This window comes from Ciconia boyciana, chromosome 10 (assembly GCF_034638445.1).
Source record: "Ciconia boyciana chromosome 10, ASM3463844v1, whole genome shotgun sequence".
Lineage (NCBI taxonomy): Eukaryota > Metazoa > Chordata > Aves > Ciconiiformes > Ciconiidae > Ciconia > Ciconia boyciana.
Window position 1 is genome coordinate 27141091 of NC_132943.1, and position 22159 is coordinate 27163249.

Here is a 22159-nt window from a genome sequence, read left to right on the forward strand (position 1 = left end):
GGCTTAAAGGGAACAATGTTCTGGTTAAGATTTACTGAGAGGAAACTAACAGGGGTACAATCCCAGGCCCATGGCATGCATACTCACTGTCTGGTAATGCGGCCACAGAACTGTTCCCCCCACTCATTTTCAGGGCACATTTGGGCCTGATTTCATAGCAAAGACAGAACGTGAATAGCTGAAGGTCTAGAAACATCTTTTTATGTAAGCTGTGATCGATAGTATAGCCTTTGTATTAATTTGTTCACAGCCCATTTTGGTACTTTATGTTCAGTTAAAAAAGCATGGAAAGAGAGGGGAAAATTGGCTTTTGCCTTTCCTGATTGTTATACATTGAGCATCCCTCCCTCTCTGGAGGGAAACAAAATTTGGCCTTCTAGAGTACACATTTAAGTACATTCTTACCATGTACTCAGAAAGCTTCTGGAGTGCAAAGCAAAGCAGACAGAGGAAGATACCTAGCAATCAGGGAGCTTGAAGCACTGTCAGAGACTGGCAAACTCCTGAGGAAAATAAGGAGCAGATACAGATAGGACTTAAACTTCCTAGAGGCCTAGAGGGGGTAGCATACAGTATGTTGCAACCCAAAAAGCCACATGGAGCTGCTAACATCAAGACAAAACTAAACGAAAAGACGAGATTTATGAGGACAGGGTTTAGAGAAAGGCTGACTTACAAGTGCAATAAAGTTACAGTAAAACACAGCTCTATAGAACCCTTCTGGTGGTGTTGGTATGTTTGCTTGAAGGAAAAATTCAAAGTCATGATATTTTAGCATTAGATCATGGAATCCTAATGCAGACTGCAATGCTTAAAATTATGGTTCTCTTTCATTATAAGACTCTGTTGCTTGTGAATTTGCCAAAGCAGAATGAAACTTCATGTAACAGGATCTGTGCTTTACTGGGTTTTTCTGGAGAGTTCCAACTAAAACATAAAAATTGATCATTTCTAAAACTAAGTGGAAGGAAGAATACATCACTACAAGGTACAAGTTTTGCTGAGGAGCTCTATCATGCACAATCTGCAGCAAGGGTCTTCAGAGGCTGGGAGACCCTGTGGACTGAGGGAGCATGGAATGAAAATCATCCCTTCTTCAGTTCTGAGTGTTTGTGCTTGCAATCTTGGTAGTTTTACCACAGTAAGAAATGTATCCATGATTAAGAATGTACATAATTTAGTATACTGTTTACATATTTGTTTAGTTACTGCAGTACTAAGGAACACTGGAGCCACTGTATTTTGGTACAAAGTTACTATAATTTTATACTCTAGGCCTAGCTAAAATTAGGAATGCAAATATGGCATACCACAGAATTATAATTAGCATATCATAGAACTGAAACAAAGAGTATTAGATGAAAATATATCCATTAAAAATAGGTCAAATTCTGCACTTTCACTCTTAGTTTTCATAAGTGGCAGACATCTGCAAAACTTAATTCTACCAGTCTCATTACAAAAAGAACATATCCCTGTTCATGTTAAAAAAATTCTCAAATTATTTTAAAAATGAAAAATGCAAATATTTTAGGTACAGTCATAATTTCATAGGTAGAATTGATTTCACTCTTCCTGAACTACTTTACTGATTTGCATCTCAAAAAAACAAAAACTGCATGTTAGTGAAGTTTTTACCTTTTGCTTCCTGAATCCAGTCATCATAAAATATGCTTTTCCCTCTGAAATATTATCCAATATTTCTTCTTAAACAGGCAGGAGCTCCTGAATCAATCTAATTTATAACTAAAATTCACAATCTTCAGTAGTTTATGTCAACACAAAGAACTCAGATTTAAATTATTAGCTATAGCACAATCAAGATCTCAGAAGTGAAGAGCTTCAATAAAACAAAGATCCATGAATTTTCATCCTCTGTTAAGATTACACAACACCTGGGCTGTCAAGTTCAGGCCCCTGGGTCTTAGAAACAATAATTTCAGATAGTCCTTTTCACAAATGTTTCTTATTGCCAGTCACAATCACCTAGGATTTTTGCCCCTTTTATTCCCATTGAAAATCTGTTTTGGGACATTGCTTTGACAGTTAGAAACTTTTTCCAGCCTACCTCTTTCAATGATCTCCATGTGCTATATATATTCCTATGCCAGCAGTGGCCTTCAACTTAAGCAGTTGCTCTCCTGTGGTGTTTACCCATGCAATATATTTATGAGAATCTCAGTCTTTCTACTAATCCAGACAAAACTTTTTCTTAGTTCACTCTAAGATGACACTCTTCCTTTTGCTATCCCTGCTAGGCACCTACCTTCAGTTTGATGTCAGCTTTTTTCAGTATAGATGACCAGAATACTAAATTTCCACTCATACTTCCCAATTCTCTTCAGAATAGTTGCAAGTATCGGATCCTAGACTGTTTCCACAGCCATGGTGGTTAACAGCTGTTCCACAATCAAGTAGTAAACTTAAGGCTGCAACAGAAATTCTTGCTATTCACTTTAACTGCACAACCTTATATTTGGATTGTTGAACTTTATAATATTTCCGTTGTTATACTTCATCATCTTCCTCCTGACACTCTTCCTTTCATGATCAGGTTCATTTCAGGTTCACCATTTCATGATGAGGTTCACGATCAGCTTGCTCCCAATGAGCAATATTCTCACCTGAACTGGATATTGGATTGCTCTGGAAGGAGAGAACTTTGAAAAACTCTCTGCCTTTTGTTTCTTTTTCCATCTATTTCTGTCTGTCATTGTTATTTCCTGAAAAACAGGTAGGGCTTGTCAAAGTGTTTGAACAGATTTGCATGAGTAGCTGACTGGATCACGCATTTCTCATAATTATGGAATTATACCCTGATCCTGCTCAGTGGTTTCTTTCCTTCTTCCTTCCCTATATTTCTTTTCATTAGTATTTTGGGCGAAATTTCACACTTTAGCTCATATTTTACACAGTGTAAAGGTTCAGCTTCAGATTCTTACAGTTAATATTGTAACTTGGAATTTTCAGAGGTGTAAACTATCCTCCTCACTGAGATGCTGCTAAAATTAATCTTTGTTTATAGGTAGTGCTGAAATTATACAACACAAATAGTTATTAACTTGAAGACCAGAAAGTAGTCATAAAACTATTTTGAGACAAATACTATTTTGGTGGGAATTTTGTTTATGCAAATATTGAAACTGGTGAGGGAGCTAAACTAGCATTGAAAAAATTATTTATTAAATCTTACCTTTTCCCTTTTTTCTTTTTTTTTTTTCCAAATCACTTGCAAAAATCAGCTCTGCTTTATGAGGAAAATGCAGCTGAACTTTGCTGCTAATTGTACCACTGAGCACCTCAATAATTAATTGTAAATAATTCAGAAGATATTAACAAATCATTTCTACCATAACAAATTTACTGAAAAATAAGCATTATGAAAATATTTTTACTTGAAATAACTGAAAGACACATTTAAAAGATATCAAATGCAAAAAATGAGCATATTATATTATCGCTTTTTGAAGAATGTAATTTTCTAATTTGTTTCTCTTCGATATTAGCATATAAATTACTATTTTGCAATTTATGCTCTGTGAATTGAAGTAAATAAAGTAATTAGGAGCAATCTTCAGGTTCATGAGTCAAATTAACAACAGCGTTGGTTTTAAACTTAACTTTATAGGCTAGATTTATTTCTGTTTTGTAGCGGTTCTGCCACAGTCTCCTTCATGATAAAAACCAGAACTTTGGAAGCAAACCAAGAATGCTGCTGTTTGTCTTAGAGGAGATTTTAACATTGTCATAGCCAAAAGCACAGCAACACGCACACACAGAGTCTTTTTTTTGTTTTCTTAAATGATCCAGAAAGTATTACTGTTAGGGGATTCAAACACTAAGACAGCATGTTATCTCCAGATAGGGCTTCTGTTGGAAATGACTGAATTATGGAGAACAGAAGAAGGGCAGAGAAGTGTGTATGCACATTGCAATCAATACCATTTTACCTCCTGGAAGCTTTGTGTCTCAAGTTTTTCTGGTTTTGATTCTTCTCACATTATTTTTTTTTTTTTAATTGTAAAGAATGGGATATCAAAACATATATATATATACACACATATATTTAAATTTCCAGAACATATAAACCTGCTGAAGGTCATCTAAACAAGGATGAAGCAAATGTTGGGAAGGAGACCTGCATGAAATCACATAAGTTGATGTTTTCAACAAAACCGTTACTGCTGATATGGTCTAATTTAATGAAACAGAGAGAGAATATATTAGTTTAGAATCAGAACATATTAGTTGAGACTACGGAAGGGTCAAATCACAAAGAGAAAGGGTTATGATGCAAACCTGAAAACATTTATGTTTAATTCTTAACCATGTTCAAAAGAAACATTTTATTTCAGTTCATGGAACCTGCAACAATGAGTACATATACGTGTTGGCAGCATCTAGACCTGTCAAATGAATTCATCAATTATAAAAGAATATGTAATTCTTTAACACTTACAAACACCAAATTTATGTCCAAAGGAAAACAAATGTGTAAGTTTGCCTAGAACAAATGACAAGCATATACAAATTTTCCTGATCAATTAGGCATCATTGAACAAAATTAAGAAACTGAACTATAGTTTACCTCTTAAATCAGTTGCTAAACAAGTTTCATTAGTCTTCTGGGCTACTAGTAGTCAGTATGAAAATTCAACAAAAAGAATAATTTCTGCTATAAAGGACATGAATATTATACATATAAATGAAATTTCAAGAGCACCGGAAGGAATTTTAACTAGATGTTGTAAACATCACATACAAGTTTTTTGTTTGGTCTCAATTTTACCATTTGCTGTTCAGCATTTATTCTTTCAACTCTATTAACAATAACATGTCTGTTTCCTAATCAATAAACATTTGAAATGGGCACCTTTTCAAAAGTTGTGTTCTGCTCTTTATTAAAATAGTAGGGTGTTCCCAGTTCCCAAATTCAATGGAATAAATGTAAATCAGTAATGAGTACAATAGAGTACATTCTATCAAAGGAAACTATTTTTGGTATGTTTTTTCCTAATGCCCTAAAGTACACATATCAGTTTTTATCACAATAATTGTGAACATTAAAAGCAGTAAAGAAATGTTCTAAAAATTACTGCTCTCTCATTCAACAGGTCTGTTCCTATTACCCTTTAAAGTACTATTTGCCTTATTGAGTGTCAAACTGGTTGTTTAGGTTTTTTAAACTCCTGTTAACATTGCTAAGTCAAAAAACAATTCCCTGGAATAGTGAGCTGGATTACATTCCTTTTCCTCTAGCATCATAAGTATTATAAACTGATCACTGGTCACTGTGCCAAATTTTGTCCTTAGTTACACGTGTGAATCCTCAACGTATGAAGTCGATGAAAGAATTTGGCCTGAATATTTTGGTTATAACTTACATATATTGGGATGGGAATAATGAAGATAAAAAGCAAAAGGATGATCAAAACCCAGAATGAGTTTGCAAAATAACATGGGATTATGCCAGCATGGTCAACTATTCCATAAATTATCTTCTAAAAGTCCATAGGTTCTTCAGCACCAATTCCAAAGATGTGTTTAGTGATTAATAAATCATCGAACTCTTCCCTTAAGCAGGGCTAGTTTCACATTCAAATCATTGCTGGTTCAGAAATTTTTGCCTGTCCTGCACAAATGCTTAACTTTGAATTGAACTAATCAGCAAAGTTAAGCATATGTGTATCCAGTATTGGTATCTGTCAGGAGACATGATTTATTTTGCATTTTTTTTAATACAGCAATAAAAGAGAAAAACAATTCAAAGCTGCCTCACTGTTGTACTTTAAATTCAGGTGACTGAAAAATTCCACAATATACAAAATTGTATCCATTTCCTGGGGATCCAAGTGGAGAAATTCTTAATTATACTGTTTTCTACTTGTATACCATTTCTAGCTCTAAAATTAAAAAACATAAGGATTCCATCCTCCCTTCTTTTTAATGAAACACCACAGGAAAAAAATAAACTTTTTCCTCTTGCTATAATGTAACTTTCTAATCTTCTTACTTTGAAAAGTAACAGACTGATAAAAAAATGAAGCTAATATGGCATTTAGCAACTTTTCAAATTCATACAAGTTTAATCATTGAAGAAATTCAGATCATCATCAGGACAAATATTAAGCGTACTAAATACACTATTTTGAATTAAAATATCTTTTTCAATGGATATTCATAATTTATTTTATGGAAGCCTTCATTTTCATAAATGTGCTGTTCTAACAATATATTTCTGATTTGCTATATGCTGTATTATCATTACTACAGTTGCATATAAATGTTTTAAAAAGATATGTAAACCTGAGATAAAATATCACAATGTTGCCACATAACTGGAATAAGTTTTACTTGAGCACAAGGCCTTAGCTTCATCTTCACCTTTTTTTAAACTACTTATAATGCATTCCAAATGCCAAGATCTAATTAAGAGCAAAAATACATACATTATAAGCTGCCATAGACTATCATTGATAGAGTCACTTGGAACAAGATAGTCAATGAAAATAACAACTTGTAGCCGATATGGAAGAACTAAAAACTGCACTGGACTGCAGCTGGGAGAATGTTCATGTATTTGTATCATTAATTATTGTTAAAATTTACACAATTATGTTGCTCACTAAGGGTCAAAGATGAAATAGAATTGCATATACTGGATGCCATCAAAACAAGGACCGTCTAACAACTGCAATTGTGTCATCCTTTCAACCCCTCTCCTGCTCACATTTCTAAATTCTTTTTTATCCTCTCATAAGTAACTAAATCTTTATGTCCATAAATGTTGAAGACTGAAACATTACTACCTCTTTATCCATTTTCACATAACTAATGCATAATTCATGAACAAATGTTAAGTGGAAAAAATTACTATAATCAGTACTTCAAAGACGGAGAATCATTCTTGTAAAAACTTTTCATGAGTGGATTTAGTAACTTAAGACTGAATAATTACTGAGAAGTGTTAACAGCTTACTATAAGATAGAAAGGGTCATCTCTGAGAAATGCACAGTAAGTACAAATTATAATGACATTGCCGTCTGTATTATTGCAGCTCTTAAATTACTGAGGAAAAAAATAGTCATTTTGAACTTAATCCTTTTATAGAACATTCATTAATCAACGCTGAATTTTGCAAGGATTGCAGGTATAAAACATGAAACAACAAGTATTTGTTCCTGATATATTTGGATTATAAGCATTCTTTAACAGTTTATGCTAATAAATTTTCTGATCTGATATAATCTATTAAGCTTTGGGGATCCAAATAAGGATCAGTCATCTGGGTTCAAGCAATCAGTCACAAGGCCTCACAAATAGGAGTGAAAAATTTTAGAATTTTCATCAATATTAACTAAAATATTTGTGATTATTTTATTATTTTACTGTTTCTTGTGAGCAGAAAAGGTAGACGATGCTAAATGAAAAACAAACTTAAGATTCCATGCATCTAACTTAAGGTTCCATGCATCTAGACTAGTAGGAATAGAAAGTCAAACACTCAAATGAGCATCAGAGAGCATGAAATGCTTTTGGATTATTTAATTTTTTCAGTATTTAAGTAATTTTTTAATGAAAAGAAACATAACAAAACTTAATTTTAGTTTAAAGATTTAAAAACAAAAATGGAATAGCAGCCTGGGGATGCATCTAGAGAGTTCATCTATCACAGCTTTTTTTTTTTTTCTTTCTGTTTTCTTTCATACAATGATTTTAAGTTGGAGTCTATGGAGAGGACTTCATTGTTTTACCATCCTTGTTCATGTCCTTACAAGTTTTCAGTAACACCTACAAGGTCTCTCTTAGAACAATATTTATATTATTTTCTTCCCCTTAGTAAACAACATTTAATATAAATATACAACACTTTAAGGTTTGACTTGATGGTAAAATGTTATTTGAACATTTGTTTTTCTTTTAAAGATTGGAATTATTATGTTTTCTTTTTCCACTCTTTAAAATTTATTTTTGACAATTAGGAGACAAAACTCAAGCTTCTTCCTGTTGTCAGTGTGTAAGAACTCAGCTAATTCTGAATTGTTCAAACAGTATACAGCATGCCTGAGTGTAGCACTGATGGCAATAAAGATGAGGCATTGTGTAAGTCGATAGCAGAACCACCCTCTCTGGTTTTTGGATGGTATTTTGGTATGGGGTTGGTTTGGGTTTTTGTTTTGTGGGGGTTTTTTGGGTTTGGGGGGTTTTTTTGTTTTGGTTTGGTTTGGTTTTTTTTGTAATGCTATTCTTCATACTGTTCAAAATCCACACTATGCACCATATTAGATTACATTCTTTATATACTGTATTAAATTACCTCATGTTTGAGATTTATAATGACTGGAGAAGCACATAGTCACTATTATTAAATCAAGTGTACTTGATCCTATCCAGATCATGTTTGCTCTTTCAGATCTGAATTTTATGTAATGTCAAAAAAAAGAAAATAGATAGAATCTATTAAGTTAAATTGCTGTGCACTGCTCCAAGATTTTAGAGGAATTTAGTTGTCTACAGATATAGAGTCAATCTGCCCTATCAAAACATGAAACAAATTTTCTTTTTTGGTGTGTTTAGACTCTTCTCAGTGTCAAACATCCACATTTAAAATAATTCAGCTTTTTCATACAAGTATGTCACTCTGTGTCCAAATGCCACTGTTGTTATAATCTGCTCTCAAGAATGCTAAAATCTGATTTTTAGGTTTATTACTTAGCTAAAATCTTCCTAGCTCAAGACAAGCAATATTTAATGTTACAATATCTTTCTTACCATGACTTACATTAATGAATATTCAGTAAAAACGTGCCTGGAATATCTACTTCACACTTACAAAGAGCTTGCTTGTGTTTACAGCTGTTATAATCTAATCAAACTTTTTATAACATTGGAGAAAAAAAAATTCACATTCCATTATATTTAGCAGTTACTGAGGGCTATAGGAATTTTTAACTTGACTTGACAGTAACGTATAAAGTGGAAAAAACAGTGCAACTTTACTGCTGTTGTCAGAAAATAGTGATTAACACTGAGCATATTTTTCCAGTGCAGAGGGCTAACTTCGATCTGTTACGCTGACAAAGACTGAACATACTTTTTTCTGTGTGGAGTGTAACCTAACAACCATATTGCAACAGGAGGCCCAGGCAGATATGTCAACTGTTGTACCTGAACTATAATCACTAGATGTATTTTTGAGTGGTCTTATCACATCTTACCTTAAGTTTAGCTAGGAGGAATTCATGATCTTGCAGTAGTTTTTTAGTCTCATCTTGATTGCTGCCAATTTCTAACAAATTTGGTGTTGATTCAGCCAGCTGAAGCTTCACCCATTTTCCACACTGTAATAAGTAAACCATTACATCCTTCAGAAAACACAAGCTTTCCTTTATTTATTTACACACACAGACTCTCAGGTCACACATTTTCCATGGTCATAGGAGCACAGGGATGCATAAACCTGTATTCAATTGCAGAATGAAGACACAGAGGATACAATATAAACTTCACTTCATTTGAAACAGGTATCAAAATCCCAGACTCCATTCTTATCCAATAGCTACTGTGATTTTGGTTTTGCCTGTGAAGAGTAAGATTACCACAATGAGCCAAAAATGTTTCTGCAACTCATCTCCCCTTTCAGCTGAAGATTGCATAGATAGTTAAGGAAACTCGGTGGGTGGGTGGGGTGGGTGGAAGGTACAAATGTATTACAGCAGATGCCAAAACCATAACCTGCTACAGTCTGAGAAGTATAACTCAGAGAGGATAGCGATAAGAGGCGAAGCAATGATGTCACTGGAGGCTAGCATGGTTCCCACAGCACACAAGGGAAAAATAAAGGTATTCACCTTAAACTTAAGCCTCCTTGCAACAAAATCACTCCCCTGCTGCAGCAGAGTCTCCCAGGAAGGGTGAGAACTGATTGGAGAGAACCTTCCCACCGGCACAACTGAGATAACCCCGTCCTGAATAATCACCCTAATTCGGTGACAGCCCAACTCATTATCCCTTATTCTGCATTACAGACAAACTCTAGTGGCTGAGGCTAGCATGTTTTCCAAGCTGCTTGGAGAATGAAGAATCAAACTGCCAATAAATTCCAACTGCGATTCAGTACCTAGGCATTCAGCTTTACTCCCCATGCCAAATTTTGTGCAAGCTGTAGGTGCAGATTCCAACTCACAGAACAGGCCTTTAGGTACTTATAAGCACAACTGTATATAGACAAGGGCTTCTACTAAAACACATGGGAATATGAATTCACTGCTTTCAAAAATAACTACTCATTATCAGATTTAGGCTTTTTTTTTTCCCCAGCAAATGCTTCAAAAAAGACACACAATCTGCATTTATGAAGTTGGTAGACTACTAATTATGTAAAATTATTGCTGAGTATAGTTTAAAATAACTCTTGAGGAGTCTCAACTATGATTAAAGGTAACATCATGCTTATTAACACATTTTCATGGCACTCTGCATTTACCTCTTACTTTTTAAACAGAATAAGAGGAATTCCTTGCCTCTAAGAGCCTACATGTTTTGGCCAAATTATTTATTCTATTAAAAAAAAAAAAACAAAAACAGCACAAGCAGAAATTGTGACCAGGAACAAGTGTTAACTTCCAAGGAAGCTCTACTAGATATTAACTGATTAAATCACCTTGCCTTATCATTTTATGCTAACTATTCATTTGCACAGAACATTTAAAAGAAGTAATCACTGAATAGCAGAAAGCCAAGAACAGACATGCTAGCAGTTGCTGCCTTACCTTAAGTACAGCTATAACAATACTGGCATCCCCAGCCTGAACAGCAACTGAACTGACTGTTGTTGTAGAAAGCTTCTGCTCTGAACTGGCTTCATTTGACATGGTGTTTCAAAATGCAACTTCATACATTAAAGCAGGCTTGAAACGCTCTTGCAAGGTCCACTGTTCATTTCAGAAAGCAACAGAGTTGCTTGGATTCATTCAGTGAAACAGCTCAGCTAACACTGATTAGTCTGCCAAAAGGAAAGAACAGGAGGTTAAAAATAGACAACTCCATTGAGTTTATCATTCTTGAGAGAGATTTGACACACCCCTAGTTTGGTAGCATTAAGCTGCCTGTTCTTTTTTGTCACCATCTGAAGTGTGAAGGGTTTCTTCCATGAACATCACCTGACACTAGCTAAACAAAGGAAAAAAGATTCTCAAATTAAAACAGCTAGAAAAAATTTTAATATTGAGTCTTTACAGACAAACACAGTATTTTGAGGTTTCAAAACATGCAACTATACAATCTACATTTTCACATTCTACAAGTAAAATATTTTCTCGTTTACTAGTTACTGAACATATTTGCTCAACATAATTATTCTGCTGAGTCAAAGTACTTAAACAGGATGAACATGGGTATGTGTCAGATGCTAAATCAAAACAGATAGGGGATTTTTAATCCAAAAATATTTAAGAGTATTGTGACCATAACAACCAGAGAAGGAAAGCAAGTACTTTGTGTGAATTCTTAAGGAGTATTTTACTCCTGCCTGAGATTAACATAATTTACCTGCTTTTCAATTTAATCATGAGTTGTTTCTATAGTCTTCATTTTGGTCTAAATGAGCATAAGGAAGATCTCTCTAATAATTTTTTTAACTCCACCAAAGTTTTTAATTCAGTGCAGGGAAATTAATAGACACATTTAAATCACAGTATTGGTTTGGCATATTAATTCTATTGCCAGAAGCCCAGAGCATGCCACAAGTAGCCTACAGTAAATGACAGCAGCTGCTAGGTTTCCTTCCACAGAACAGCTGAGAAAGAGACACTGGTGTTTAGGCTTGCAGGTCACTCTGGAAACACAATTCCACCCAAGAAACTACATGCATAACGCTCCTCTAAGCATCTGCTTGCTTGATTTGTTTAAAAATATGTAACATTTAGATACATTTTTATATAAACTAGATTTGCTAACTAGAACAGACACATCTGCAATGAAACCAAGATCTGGAAGTAAACTCTAAAATATTTTGGACTGGAAGAAACTTAGGGTAGTCACAGGGAATTTGAATGGATGTGGCAAGGTCTGGGATGTTTTGTTTGTTTGTTCATTCCCCTCCCCCTCCAATTGTTAGCAGATTAGAATCTTAATCTGATTGCCATCTTCAAACCACGAGTTTCAAATGGGGTATCCAGAAGCGCTTTATAGTGGTTTGTGCTGAACTAAATGGGCTTGGCAAATCAAAACAACAATTTTCGCATCCCTTGTGCCAAAACAGAACCATGAACCCTCAAGCTGCCAAGAAGAGAACAAATATCACAGTTTTATGACACTCCTTGTAACACCTGTGAGAGGCCCATGGACCCCTGCCGCTGAAATCCATATTATATGGATATTCATGGGACTCATGTGGGTATTCGTGTAATAGGTATGGCAGAACAAAATGTTTGAAATTTAATAGCCACACAAAAACTGGAGGGTAGAAGTCCTAAAGAAAACCTCAAAACTGAAACAGAAAAGCGCGCCCTATTTTGGTTTGGAGAAGGTAGATCTGGTGTAAAAACTTGCTAAATACTCAAGATTTCCAAAGAATATTCCAGAAGACAAGAGACTTTGGATTTTTCACCCTGCAGGCACGACTGAGAACAAACCGGACCTGACTGCTGGAAAAACTGATTGGAAAAAAACAGCCTGACCTCTTGTTAGTCCTATAAAAGGAGTTACAAACCAATTTTGGTACTATGTCAAAGTGTGTCCTTGAGTTTTTGTTCTCTCAGAAGCACATTTTAAGGGTACTTTTTCATGGCATAAATTGGGCCAATCCATCATCTCACTAGGGTAGCCAGACATAAGAGCTGGTTTTCACTCAGGTTAAATGAGGAATCATTTTTCATAGTGCTGACAGCTGGAAATCATGGAAAAACACCACACTCAAGAAGCTAACCATAAGCAAGTTTGAATCACTTGACTCAGCTGCTGCCAAAGTGTCTGATAACAAATGCATGGATATTGTATTTATTTGGCTTATGCTAAGCATACAAGATAGAGACAGGGAAACATTGGAGTAGCAGGCAGAGAAAAGGTAGCAAGGAATCAGAAAAGATCTTATAGCACAACCCTGGGAGAAAAAGCTGAGGATTTTAGCATTGCATGATGATCCATTTCAGCTGTGTCCAGGGAAACAAAATGGGAAACAAAATTCAACAAGCATGCCTTTCTCGGTCTTGTTTACTCACCTGTCATCTGTTCCTCTGTCTGAAACAAACAAAAATCCTGCTAGAAGCCAGAAACAGGCAGGCTATCTGTGTCAGCAGAGAGAAATATTTTCCCTTTGCTACTGCTGTGTGAAAGACAGGAGTAAGAATGACAAGAGGAAACTAGCATGCACCAGCTGTCCACAAGAAACAATGAAACTGAACAAAGGAACAAAGGAAACAATCTCAGGAAAACAGAAAAAACGATCAAGTCTCTCTAGTGTAAATAATGTCAGGTATTATCTGTAACAACTGGATGTAAAAAGGATTTGAGAGGTAAACGTGATAAAACTCATTTCATTTTCAACATGGAGTGTGTCTTTTCAGCAGCTTTTTCTCATGTGTGGCAAGGGAAGTGTGCTAAGCACAGTTTTGACAGTTATGCATAGGAAAAGGGCCTGTCTTTCTTGGAGATAAGTTACTTTTTGTTCAGAGCTTTGGAGCTGCCAGTGCACTATGAAAATGCCTCTGGGAGAGACAAAGTTCACTCCCTGCAGCCTCAAAGACGTGAGGTCCTTCACTTTGACTGGGTTGTAAATGTAATGAGTCTCCTTTTCTTTCCTTGTCTCATGCCTGGGAGAACAGGCATACACAGCAAGGGAGGGAAGGACAACAAGGGAAGGAAGCATCTCTCAAACTGATGGGTTTCATGTGGTTTGGAAAAAGGTACATAAACACTGCTTCCCTCTGGCAGCGCCACCTGAATGAAGGACAAAGATGGCAGACCTCTCCAAGTCTGTGGTTGCTGCTTTTTGCTTGCTCTTACCATCTTACCTTTTGAGTAAGGCACCATTTTCAGGTATCATTAGGAATGACGGCATGAGGGCATGAAAGCAGTCTGCAGGTCTCCCCGGGTTTATAAAGAGGGGATTGTGCAGCCATGGAGGTCACGTACAAGGGTGAAGGTTGAGCAGAAGGTGGCTATTTCTCCTGGAAGAGGCTCCTCTTTACCCAACACTGGTTGAGTAAGTTTTTAGGATGACAAACTGGTTGAAATCTTAACCAAGTTTTGTCACTCCTAAAACCCAAAAACAAGTATGATAAAAACCATCCCGGCAGCAGTAGCAGTCAGGGGAGGAAGGCGGGAAACAGAGACGCCTCCTCCCAGAGGTCAAAACGTACATGAATGGCACGTGGGGAACAGTCACTTGTACCATCTCTTTCTTAACACTTAATTAGAAAGAAGTGTTTCTTGCAGAGAACCACACTATGAAGGCTGCCAGAAAACAGAAGTAAACTGTTTTCTGGCACTTACAGACATTACACTTTTACTCAGGGCCGGAGAGGCAGGACAAGTGGCGGCCAGGCACAAACTGACTTCCCATCACCCAGAGGCAGAGCGAGGACTAGTGCAAGCTACTCCGCAGCCCCCAGCAGGGCTATGAGATTCGGACACAAGCCACAGCTGAGGGAAGTCTGTCCTTCCACGACACCCAGGCCACCCAGGGGCGAAGGGCGGCCCGGCCTGGCCCTGCTCCCCTCACCACAGTGAGGAGTTTCTGCTGCCAAAGTTACTGAGGCAGGGCAGGTGCACCAAGAGGGGAGGAAACTCTCCCCACTCCCAAAAGCAAGGTTGTTATTACCTGCAAGAGGGAGGGAAAACACCAGCCAGGGTAAAAGAGATGAACTTCAGGTAAGTAACAGCTGAAGCACAGGCAGAAGCCATTTCCCTGTCAGCTTAAGAGTCCATGAGCTTAAGAAAAGGCAGCCCTAAAATAACCCGGGACCCTGGTGGCCCCAAAAAGGTGGTTGTGCTGTCTTTGCCACCATGGAAAGAGAAGGCACAGAAGTCCCAGTAAAGGGCCAGGAAACAGCTGTGAAAGAGTGCCCGAGGGGTAAAAGACACCCCGCTCCCCCTCCCAGCAAAAAATGGTAAGAATGAACCATGGTCCGTATTGCCTGGATTACTGTTCAATAGTTCCCAGATTAGTTTTACTTAAAAACATGCAAGTATAATGAAGCATTATAGCTTGTATCTTCCCATTCTTCCTGTGCATCACCCTAACAAACCCCCCTCTACTCTTGCTCCTTCATCACCAGTCCTGAAGACACTTTATACCACCCTAAGAAAACAGCGTGAAGAGAAAAAGCTACCCAAAAAGCATTATCACACGAAGCAAAGAAAAGACCAAAAGCAAAGGTATCCTGGTTCACCCCTGTCACACTAAGCATGTCTCTGTGAAAGAAAAAAACAAAACAAAACACACTGCTAACTGTAAAATCAACAGTGAATTGGAGGTCCAGAAAACGGCAGTTTAACATTGCTAATTCAGTGCAATGGTAAAAGCAAAATCACTATTTGTTTGCTTCCAAGGAAAACAACATTGTAAAAACCCCATACTGTAAACAGACCTGGGAAGCATTGACAACTGATACATTTCAGTCTGCTCGTCATTAATTTTTCATGTCCCCCTCTTTCATCCCAAAGCATTCTCTTCCCTATATCCCTCTTTGTGGAAATCCTCTAGGATCCACAAAGTATACATGCTATTTGTACCTAGCACTTGTCAAAATAGTACCTAAATCCCTACTATTTATTAAATGATAGAAGAGATCCACCAAATTTAACTAGGGCTTACAACACATGTTATATCACTTCAGCCTCCGCTCTTATTTTAAGAAAGCTCATATAGCCTTTAAATTTAGAACTCCAGCTTCTAAATGTTATATAAACAAAGACCATTCTTTCTAGCTTCTGTTATTTAAAAAATTGTCTTCCTGTTCTTTACCTGGCTTATATACAGGGTAAAGAGGAATGCTGACACAACATAGGGACTGCTTACATTTTTATTCACTAGGCATCATGCTACTTGAATTCCTGAAGAGTGTACAATCTCCCCGATTGTTTTCAAATATACAGAAATAATAAACCAAGCTTGGTGGTAACCTGCTCATTTGATCTGCTTTCTTGTTATCTTAGCCCATGACTCAAGATGGGCAGCATAGAAAACTGAGGTGTTTGGATACCCACTCAAGAACCCCTGCAGCAAAACAAATTTCTTGTTCTGAGAATGCGTTAAAACATTAGTTTTATGCGTTAAAATGCGTTAAAATGCGTTAAAATGCGTTAAAACATTAGAAAGAACCTCCTTTCCTTGTTAAACGTAACCCTGTGCAAAAAAATTATTTCTTTAGATTCTTTACTCACACTTAAGCTTGAGGGGGTTTCATACAACAATAAACTGGAGGAAGAGCACTTTAGAGAAAAGGAAGCACTTTAGAGAAAGGAAGAGCAAGAGAGGGAGAGAGGAGCACAGGTCCCCACAATAATTCCGAAGCCATTGGCAGCTCTGACTGATTAACAGATATACCTCTAAGCCAACTCATCTGAACAGATGTCTCCAAATCCAAACACATCCATTACTTGGTATCATTTTTCTTTGCAAGTTTAATTTTATTTTGCTGCCACAGCCAATAAAAAACACAAGTTGTATTTATACCTTTCCCTAAAGTGACAGCTACAGGAAAGACTGAAAGAAAAGTGACTTGATGACTATTCAAGTGTAAATATAATGGCAAAATATAAACAATGAAAATGTTAACTGTTGAATGGGGTGAAAAGATTAAACAAAACAGAAAACAATACACAAGTGTGAAGCACAAAGTGATCACATCTCATTCTCTCTCACATCCCAGATGCAGAGACCAGCATGTCCTCCTGAGTTTACTGAAGAAATGGCAGAGAGTTTATCTCCACTTCGGTTTCCTCAGAATCAGCTGGAGAGTGGACTTACCCCATCGGCACCCCCGGGGAAGCTCAACATTTCTCTCTCACTGGGTGTTGTCCAAAACAAATGCTGCACAGCCTATGGAGCTGTACTCTGATGAATACAAAGTGAAGCAGTTTTAACAGCTCACAGGTGGCACATACACTAGTCAGCCCAATTGAAAGCTTGTCAACAGAGAAAATGGTGGCCCCGTATTCAACTCCGTCAGGAGAATGAAGAGACATTAGATAGTTCATTAGTCCGTTGTTCAGACTTCAGCAGCAGCAGCAGAAAGAGAACAGTTTATGACACAAGATTATTATGTTCCCTCGCCCATGCATGTAAGGAAAGCCAGCAGGACTTTTGTTACTGAATTCCTTGGGAGCATTTGAAATTCCTTTCTGATGTGGTGTGTTAGTACAGTAGAGTATGCACTCTGCACCAAATATAGATGTGAGACAGGCTACGCTTTCTCCCTGTAAAGAAGGAAGATTAAGATGCAGATTGTAACCTACATCTAAGTTTCAAGGCAGCTGCAAACTGTCCCACTAATAAGGTAAATACAATGATAGTTTTGCCCCATGTCACTAATTTCTGTGTTTAACTTACATTTACAATTTAGCTGTATTAAAAGACTGTTTCCCTTTATTTTTCAGTGTTTATACATGAATACTGATGTCTGTATTAAACTTGTGAAATAAAAATATCAGTTAAAAATCACACGGACTGTTCAAAGAGACAGTTACATCACTGTAACTGCGTTCTTGGGACCATCTTTTAAGAGTGAAACGTCTCTGTTCAATCTTATCAAAAGTAATCAGCCAGCAATGATGCAAAAAGATCAGTATGAGTGATTCATTTAACTCCTGTTAAATGATCTAATTAAATAGATATAATCATATTAACCACACCAAACATTAAAGCCATATTGTTGCTATTGTTTGGAAGAGTTTATTTAAATGGACACAAATTTCAGAAAGCTAAATTTAGAACAAGTACAGAAATATGTTACACAGCCACACTTCTAATAGCAGATTACTTTAGATATCTGATATTGGGGAGGGTTTATCCAGAAAAGAAAAATTCAGCAGGGGAGTTAGATTTTAAGTGTTAAAGAACCACAAGGCTTTAGAATCCTTTTTTAAGTCATTTATCAGTGGAGTTATAAATAGCAGTGCTTTGTTTTGTTTTAAAAAGATAACTCCATCTTGTATAACTCTGCTACTTGAAGGTTCACACTGCTGAGCATTCCTCTGTATATTCTGGTCACGCATTTCCTTCTTCCAGATCATGGTACCTCAAACAGCAAGCACGTACCAGGTCCTGCCTGCCCCTTTCACCTACGTGCTGAATTGTGTGACATACTTAGAAGAGGTTAAAAAGCAGGAGGTATTGAAATCTTTCCCCCCCGGCTCTTCTGCTTATTTGTCTGGAACTGGGTTGTTAAACAGATGTGTGCTCACTGCTGACACCCAATGTAACAGGGGTGTGACTACAGGATATGAGGATACTTCGTCAGTTCCCAGTTAAGTGACCCTTCACACTCTACAAAGGATGGCATGTAACACTTCCGAATTCAAGTCCCACATAAATTTAGGAAGTATTGCCTATAATTAAAACAAAAAAAAAACCTCCTTCCCCCCCCAATACTCTTTCAACACTAACTGAAGAGCAGTTAAGTTGGATTTACATGCTTCAGAGCCATTGGTTGCCATCCGTAGCAAAAACTCCTGCTGCTGTACAACCACCAGGAACAGGTGATTTGTTCCTTGGTCTGGGCCTGGGTGCTGAAACTTCATTTGATCTGAATGCTGCTGTTTGCAGTAGCAGGTGGTTCAGTGCAATAGGAGAGGTTCAGTGGACAGAAACTTGGTGCTGAGGCTCTTTATATATATCACTGTTCTTCATACTGTTTCCAAGTAACACCGTGATGACAGACCTGTCTGCATGACAGTGTGTACTACAAGACAACATAGTGGGGAGCAGTAGACTTAATCCTGTGGGGAGATGATCTTGAATGAATGTATGCTTATCCTGGTAGATAGCTTTTGAGGAAAAACAGAAGCAAAGTTTTTTTTCCTGGTACTCCTTTCTACTGGAGTGGCTTTTCTCATAGTCTACCACACAAAGAAGCTCTGGGCTTGGGAAACTGAGTGCACGCTGGTGAGATCGTATCATCCTTAGGACAGCATCACCTTTCCTGTGTCTTAGCTGGTGGCTTTGATTTCTTCTTCCAGAACCTGAAGAGTGGGGTTTTTTCTCCCTTCTTCTGAGGGGTTGCTACTGGCTCCATAGGTCTCAGTTACTGAAAAGACGTTATCTCTGCCTGCTCTCTGCTGCTGGGGTGGATGGGGTAGGGATGAGAGCCTGGAGCTGTTTCCTTGCAGAGGAAGTGACAGGAGAAAGGAGAGATTAAAAGTTCTCATTTTTATCACACAGGCTTCAGCTTTTGTTTGAAACACTACTCAGGCAGTGACAATGCTCTTCCAACCTCATGATGGGCCATCAGCCCATGTTTCCTGATCCAGAGTTTCCTCACAGTTCCAGAAACGACTCCTTCTCCACACACAAATATGCCAGAAACCAAGGTGTTCTCATGCCCTTTCCCATGAGAGGGCCAAATAGTCCATGGACCAGGACCATGTGCAGAGTGCATCTCGGTGCATGGTGTTCTCGGTGCATGGTTATCTCGGTGTTCTGCACATTTGGCTCGCTTGAACACCAGGACAGGATATCCCACACAGCATAGGACCTGGGCAAGTGCTGTGCAACAGGCAGCTGCTACAGGAAGATTTCTGTCACAGCTCAAGGTCCTGAAGGAATTGATTTCAAAAGCATAGCAGCCCATGCTGTCAAACCAGAGATAGGTGTCACTTTTCCACACCACTGCACCCAGTGCTGTAATATCACCAGAAGCCTTCCTTCCCCCAGAGATATGTATAGAAAATCAGTACCTTTACCTGGCTGTAGTACAGAAAAACAAAGAGTGGTCTGTCAGTATGTCTTCATTGGATTTGACTGCAGATTCCAGCGACAAGAGCCCTGGATCAGCTCTGGAGGGTGCACACTCCTTTGGAGTCTCCCTCATTGTCATCCCAGGATCTGAAAGACCACCTTGGCAGCGCGTTCCCATCTGACAGTCTCTTCAGGCTCTCTATACAGGATACGTGGCTGCAATGCTGTGCCCAAGGTGCAATCATTGTTTCAAGTCTTCAAGAACAGTGCTTTCACTCCCTTGACTTTGACACAGCATTCCTTCTCTCTTACACCCAACAGCAGTCATGAAAGTGGCAAACTCTCAGGAGAGCCACTGAATTGTTCTGCTGTCTGCTCCAAGCAGCTTCTGGTCCTTCCACCACACAGATTAATGATCAGCCATCTTGGGACCTCAGGCCTCTCCTCTTGAAATTCAGCAGGAGGCAGAAGATGTAGCTCTCACCACGGTAAAATAGTGTAAAATGGCAGAAAGGGCAATTTAAAAAAGGATGATAAGAAAAAGAAGGAATTCAAAGAGGGAGATGGAAGACAAAAGACTGGACAAGATTTTGAACCAGGAGAAGTCTTGATGAATGACGAAGGAGAAGCTGGGAGTTGCAAGAATGAATTAGGGACTGACAATCAACAGTAAATGCAAAGGCACACATGGCACTTGGCCCTTTGTAGCAAGAGAATCATGTCAGGATATTGAAAGAGCTCTGCGCTGTTCAAGATCTTGCCACTGATATGTCTGTGTTAGGTATAAGCTGAAAGAGCTTGTGGGAAGGTGGCAGACACACTGGTCGAGAACCTAATGTCACATTAAGTGTTGGATCAATTTGCAAATCATGCTGATCATGCAAACAAACCAGTTGTTCAAATGCGTCTTTTCCAAGACCTTTATCCATCACAGAGCATCCAGTAACATGTCCAGGATCCTTTTGCCAGGACAAAAGTATTTTCCTGTGAGTCGTGGAATAATTTATTTTTGACCACTTTTTCCAATTTCTTAAACTAGCTTCTTCTGAAGTATTAGTCCTCTAGTGAACTCTGCAGTCAGCTGCTTTGATTAAGGATCCCCATTGCTTAATTACCTCAGATTTCACACTTGAAAATAGGTTTGCCCAGGACAATAATCACCATCTTTGTTTGAAAAAGGATACAAATTGAAGTTCAATTATATGGTGGATACAAGATTTTCTGGTATAATCTCCTGTGATCTTCCTCACAGTGTGGAGACAAAAGGCAGGCAAGCACTATGGTTGAAAATTGCAGTCAGACACAAAGCTGCACTGGGGACCCTCTATAGGTAATAGGATTGGGGGAGGGGGAAAAAGGAAATATCAAATCAAGTACAACTGTAAACTTCTTGCATTTTTAAAATTGCACAGAAATTCTTGTTTTGTTTTTAACCTTAATACAATTTCAATATTATAACGCTTGAGGCAGAGTCCTGAGGGATACATTCTCAGACATCACATTAATTTGCCTGAACGTTATGGCCTGAGAACACTACTGGGTCCTCACTGGCAACAACAACATTGCTAGAGTACTGAAGTAAAATTCACATAATGCAAAATAACTTTCAAATTAAGGTTTTGACTGGTCACATTAAAAATACCCTGACATTTTTACAGAAGGTTTACAGAAGATATCATGGCATCACTGGCTGTGCAGTAGGTTTTGCTCCAGTCTGTTCCTATCCTCTAATCTGCAAAAGGCCATAAATCAGGGTGTTAGTCTTGAGGCATCTTGTCAGGCCCTGAGGTGAAAGGGATGTATATCAAGTAAATTTAAAATAATAATGTATTTGCAAATCCTTAATGTTTCATATTTGTCTATTTTTGCACTGGTTCTTTAAGATCATGCAATATGTTTCACAGTACTCTTCAGATTTAAAAAAAACAAACAAAAAACCCCCTAAAACCAAAAAACCAACCCAAACTTAAATAATCCTCTTAAGTTGCAAGATGGAATATTAGATTTAGATTTTTTTTTTCCAGTTATACAATTACTGTGAGCTTTCTATTTCTTTACCTAAATCAAGAAAAAGTTTTTTAAAAATCAACTATTTCACTGCCTCCATTTTTTAACTCACAGAGCTTGAATGCAACATAAGCAGTTGCAGGAGAGAGTTGAAAGATTAAAAGCCACATTTCAATGAGGAATCCCAGAACTTGACCTAAATTAATAGAAACTTTTGAGGAGTCCTCTGTCATCCTTTCACTACATGGAAA

At 37.6% G+C, this 22159-nt stretch overlaps 1 protein-coding gene across 3 annotated transcripts in view; it reads right to left on the bottom strand.

The window, feature by feature from the left end:
• CCDC141 (coiled-coil domain containing 141) overlaps window positions 1-17268 on the bottom strand; it is a 109986-nt gene extending 92718 nt beyond the window's left edge. For all 3 annotated transcript variants that reach the window (XM_072874357.1, XM_072874356.1, XM_072874358.1), the window contains exons 1-3: window positions 16974-17268; window positions 10774-11006; window positions 9220-9342 (exon numbers count right to left, since the gene is read on the bottom strand). In XM_072874357.1, coding sequence (XP_072730458.1) covers window positions 9220-9342; window positions 10774-10875 — 225 coding nt within the window. In that variant the 5' untranslated portion in view covers window positions 10876-11006; window positions 16974-17268. The remainder of the gene's footprint in view (window positions 1-9219; window positions 9343-10773; window positions 11007-16973) is intronic.
• Window positions 17269-22159: the final 4891 nt, after the last annotated feature.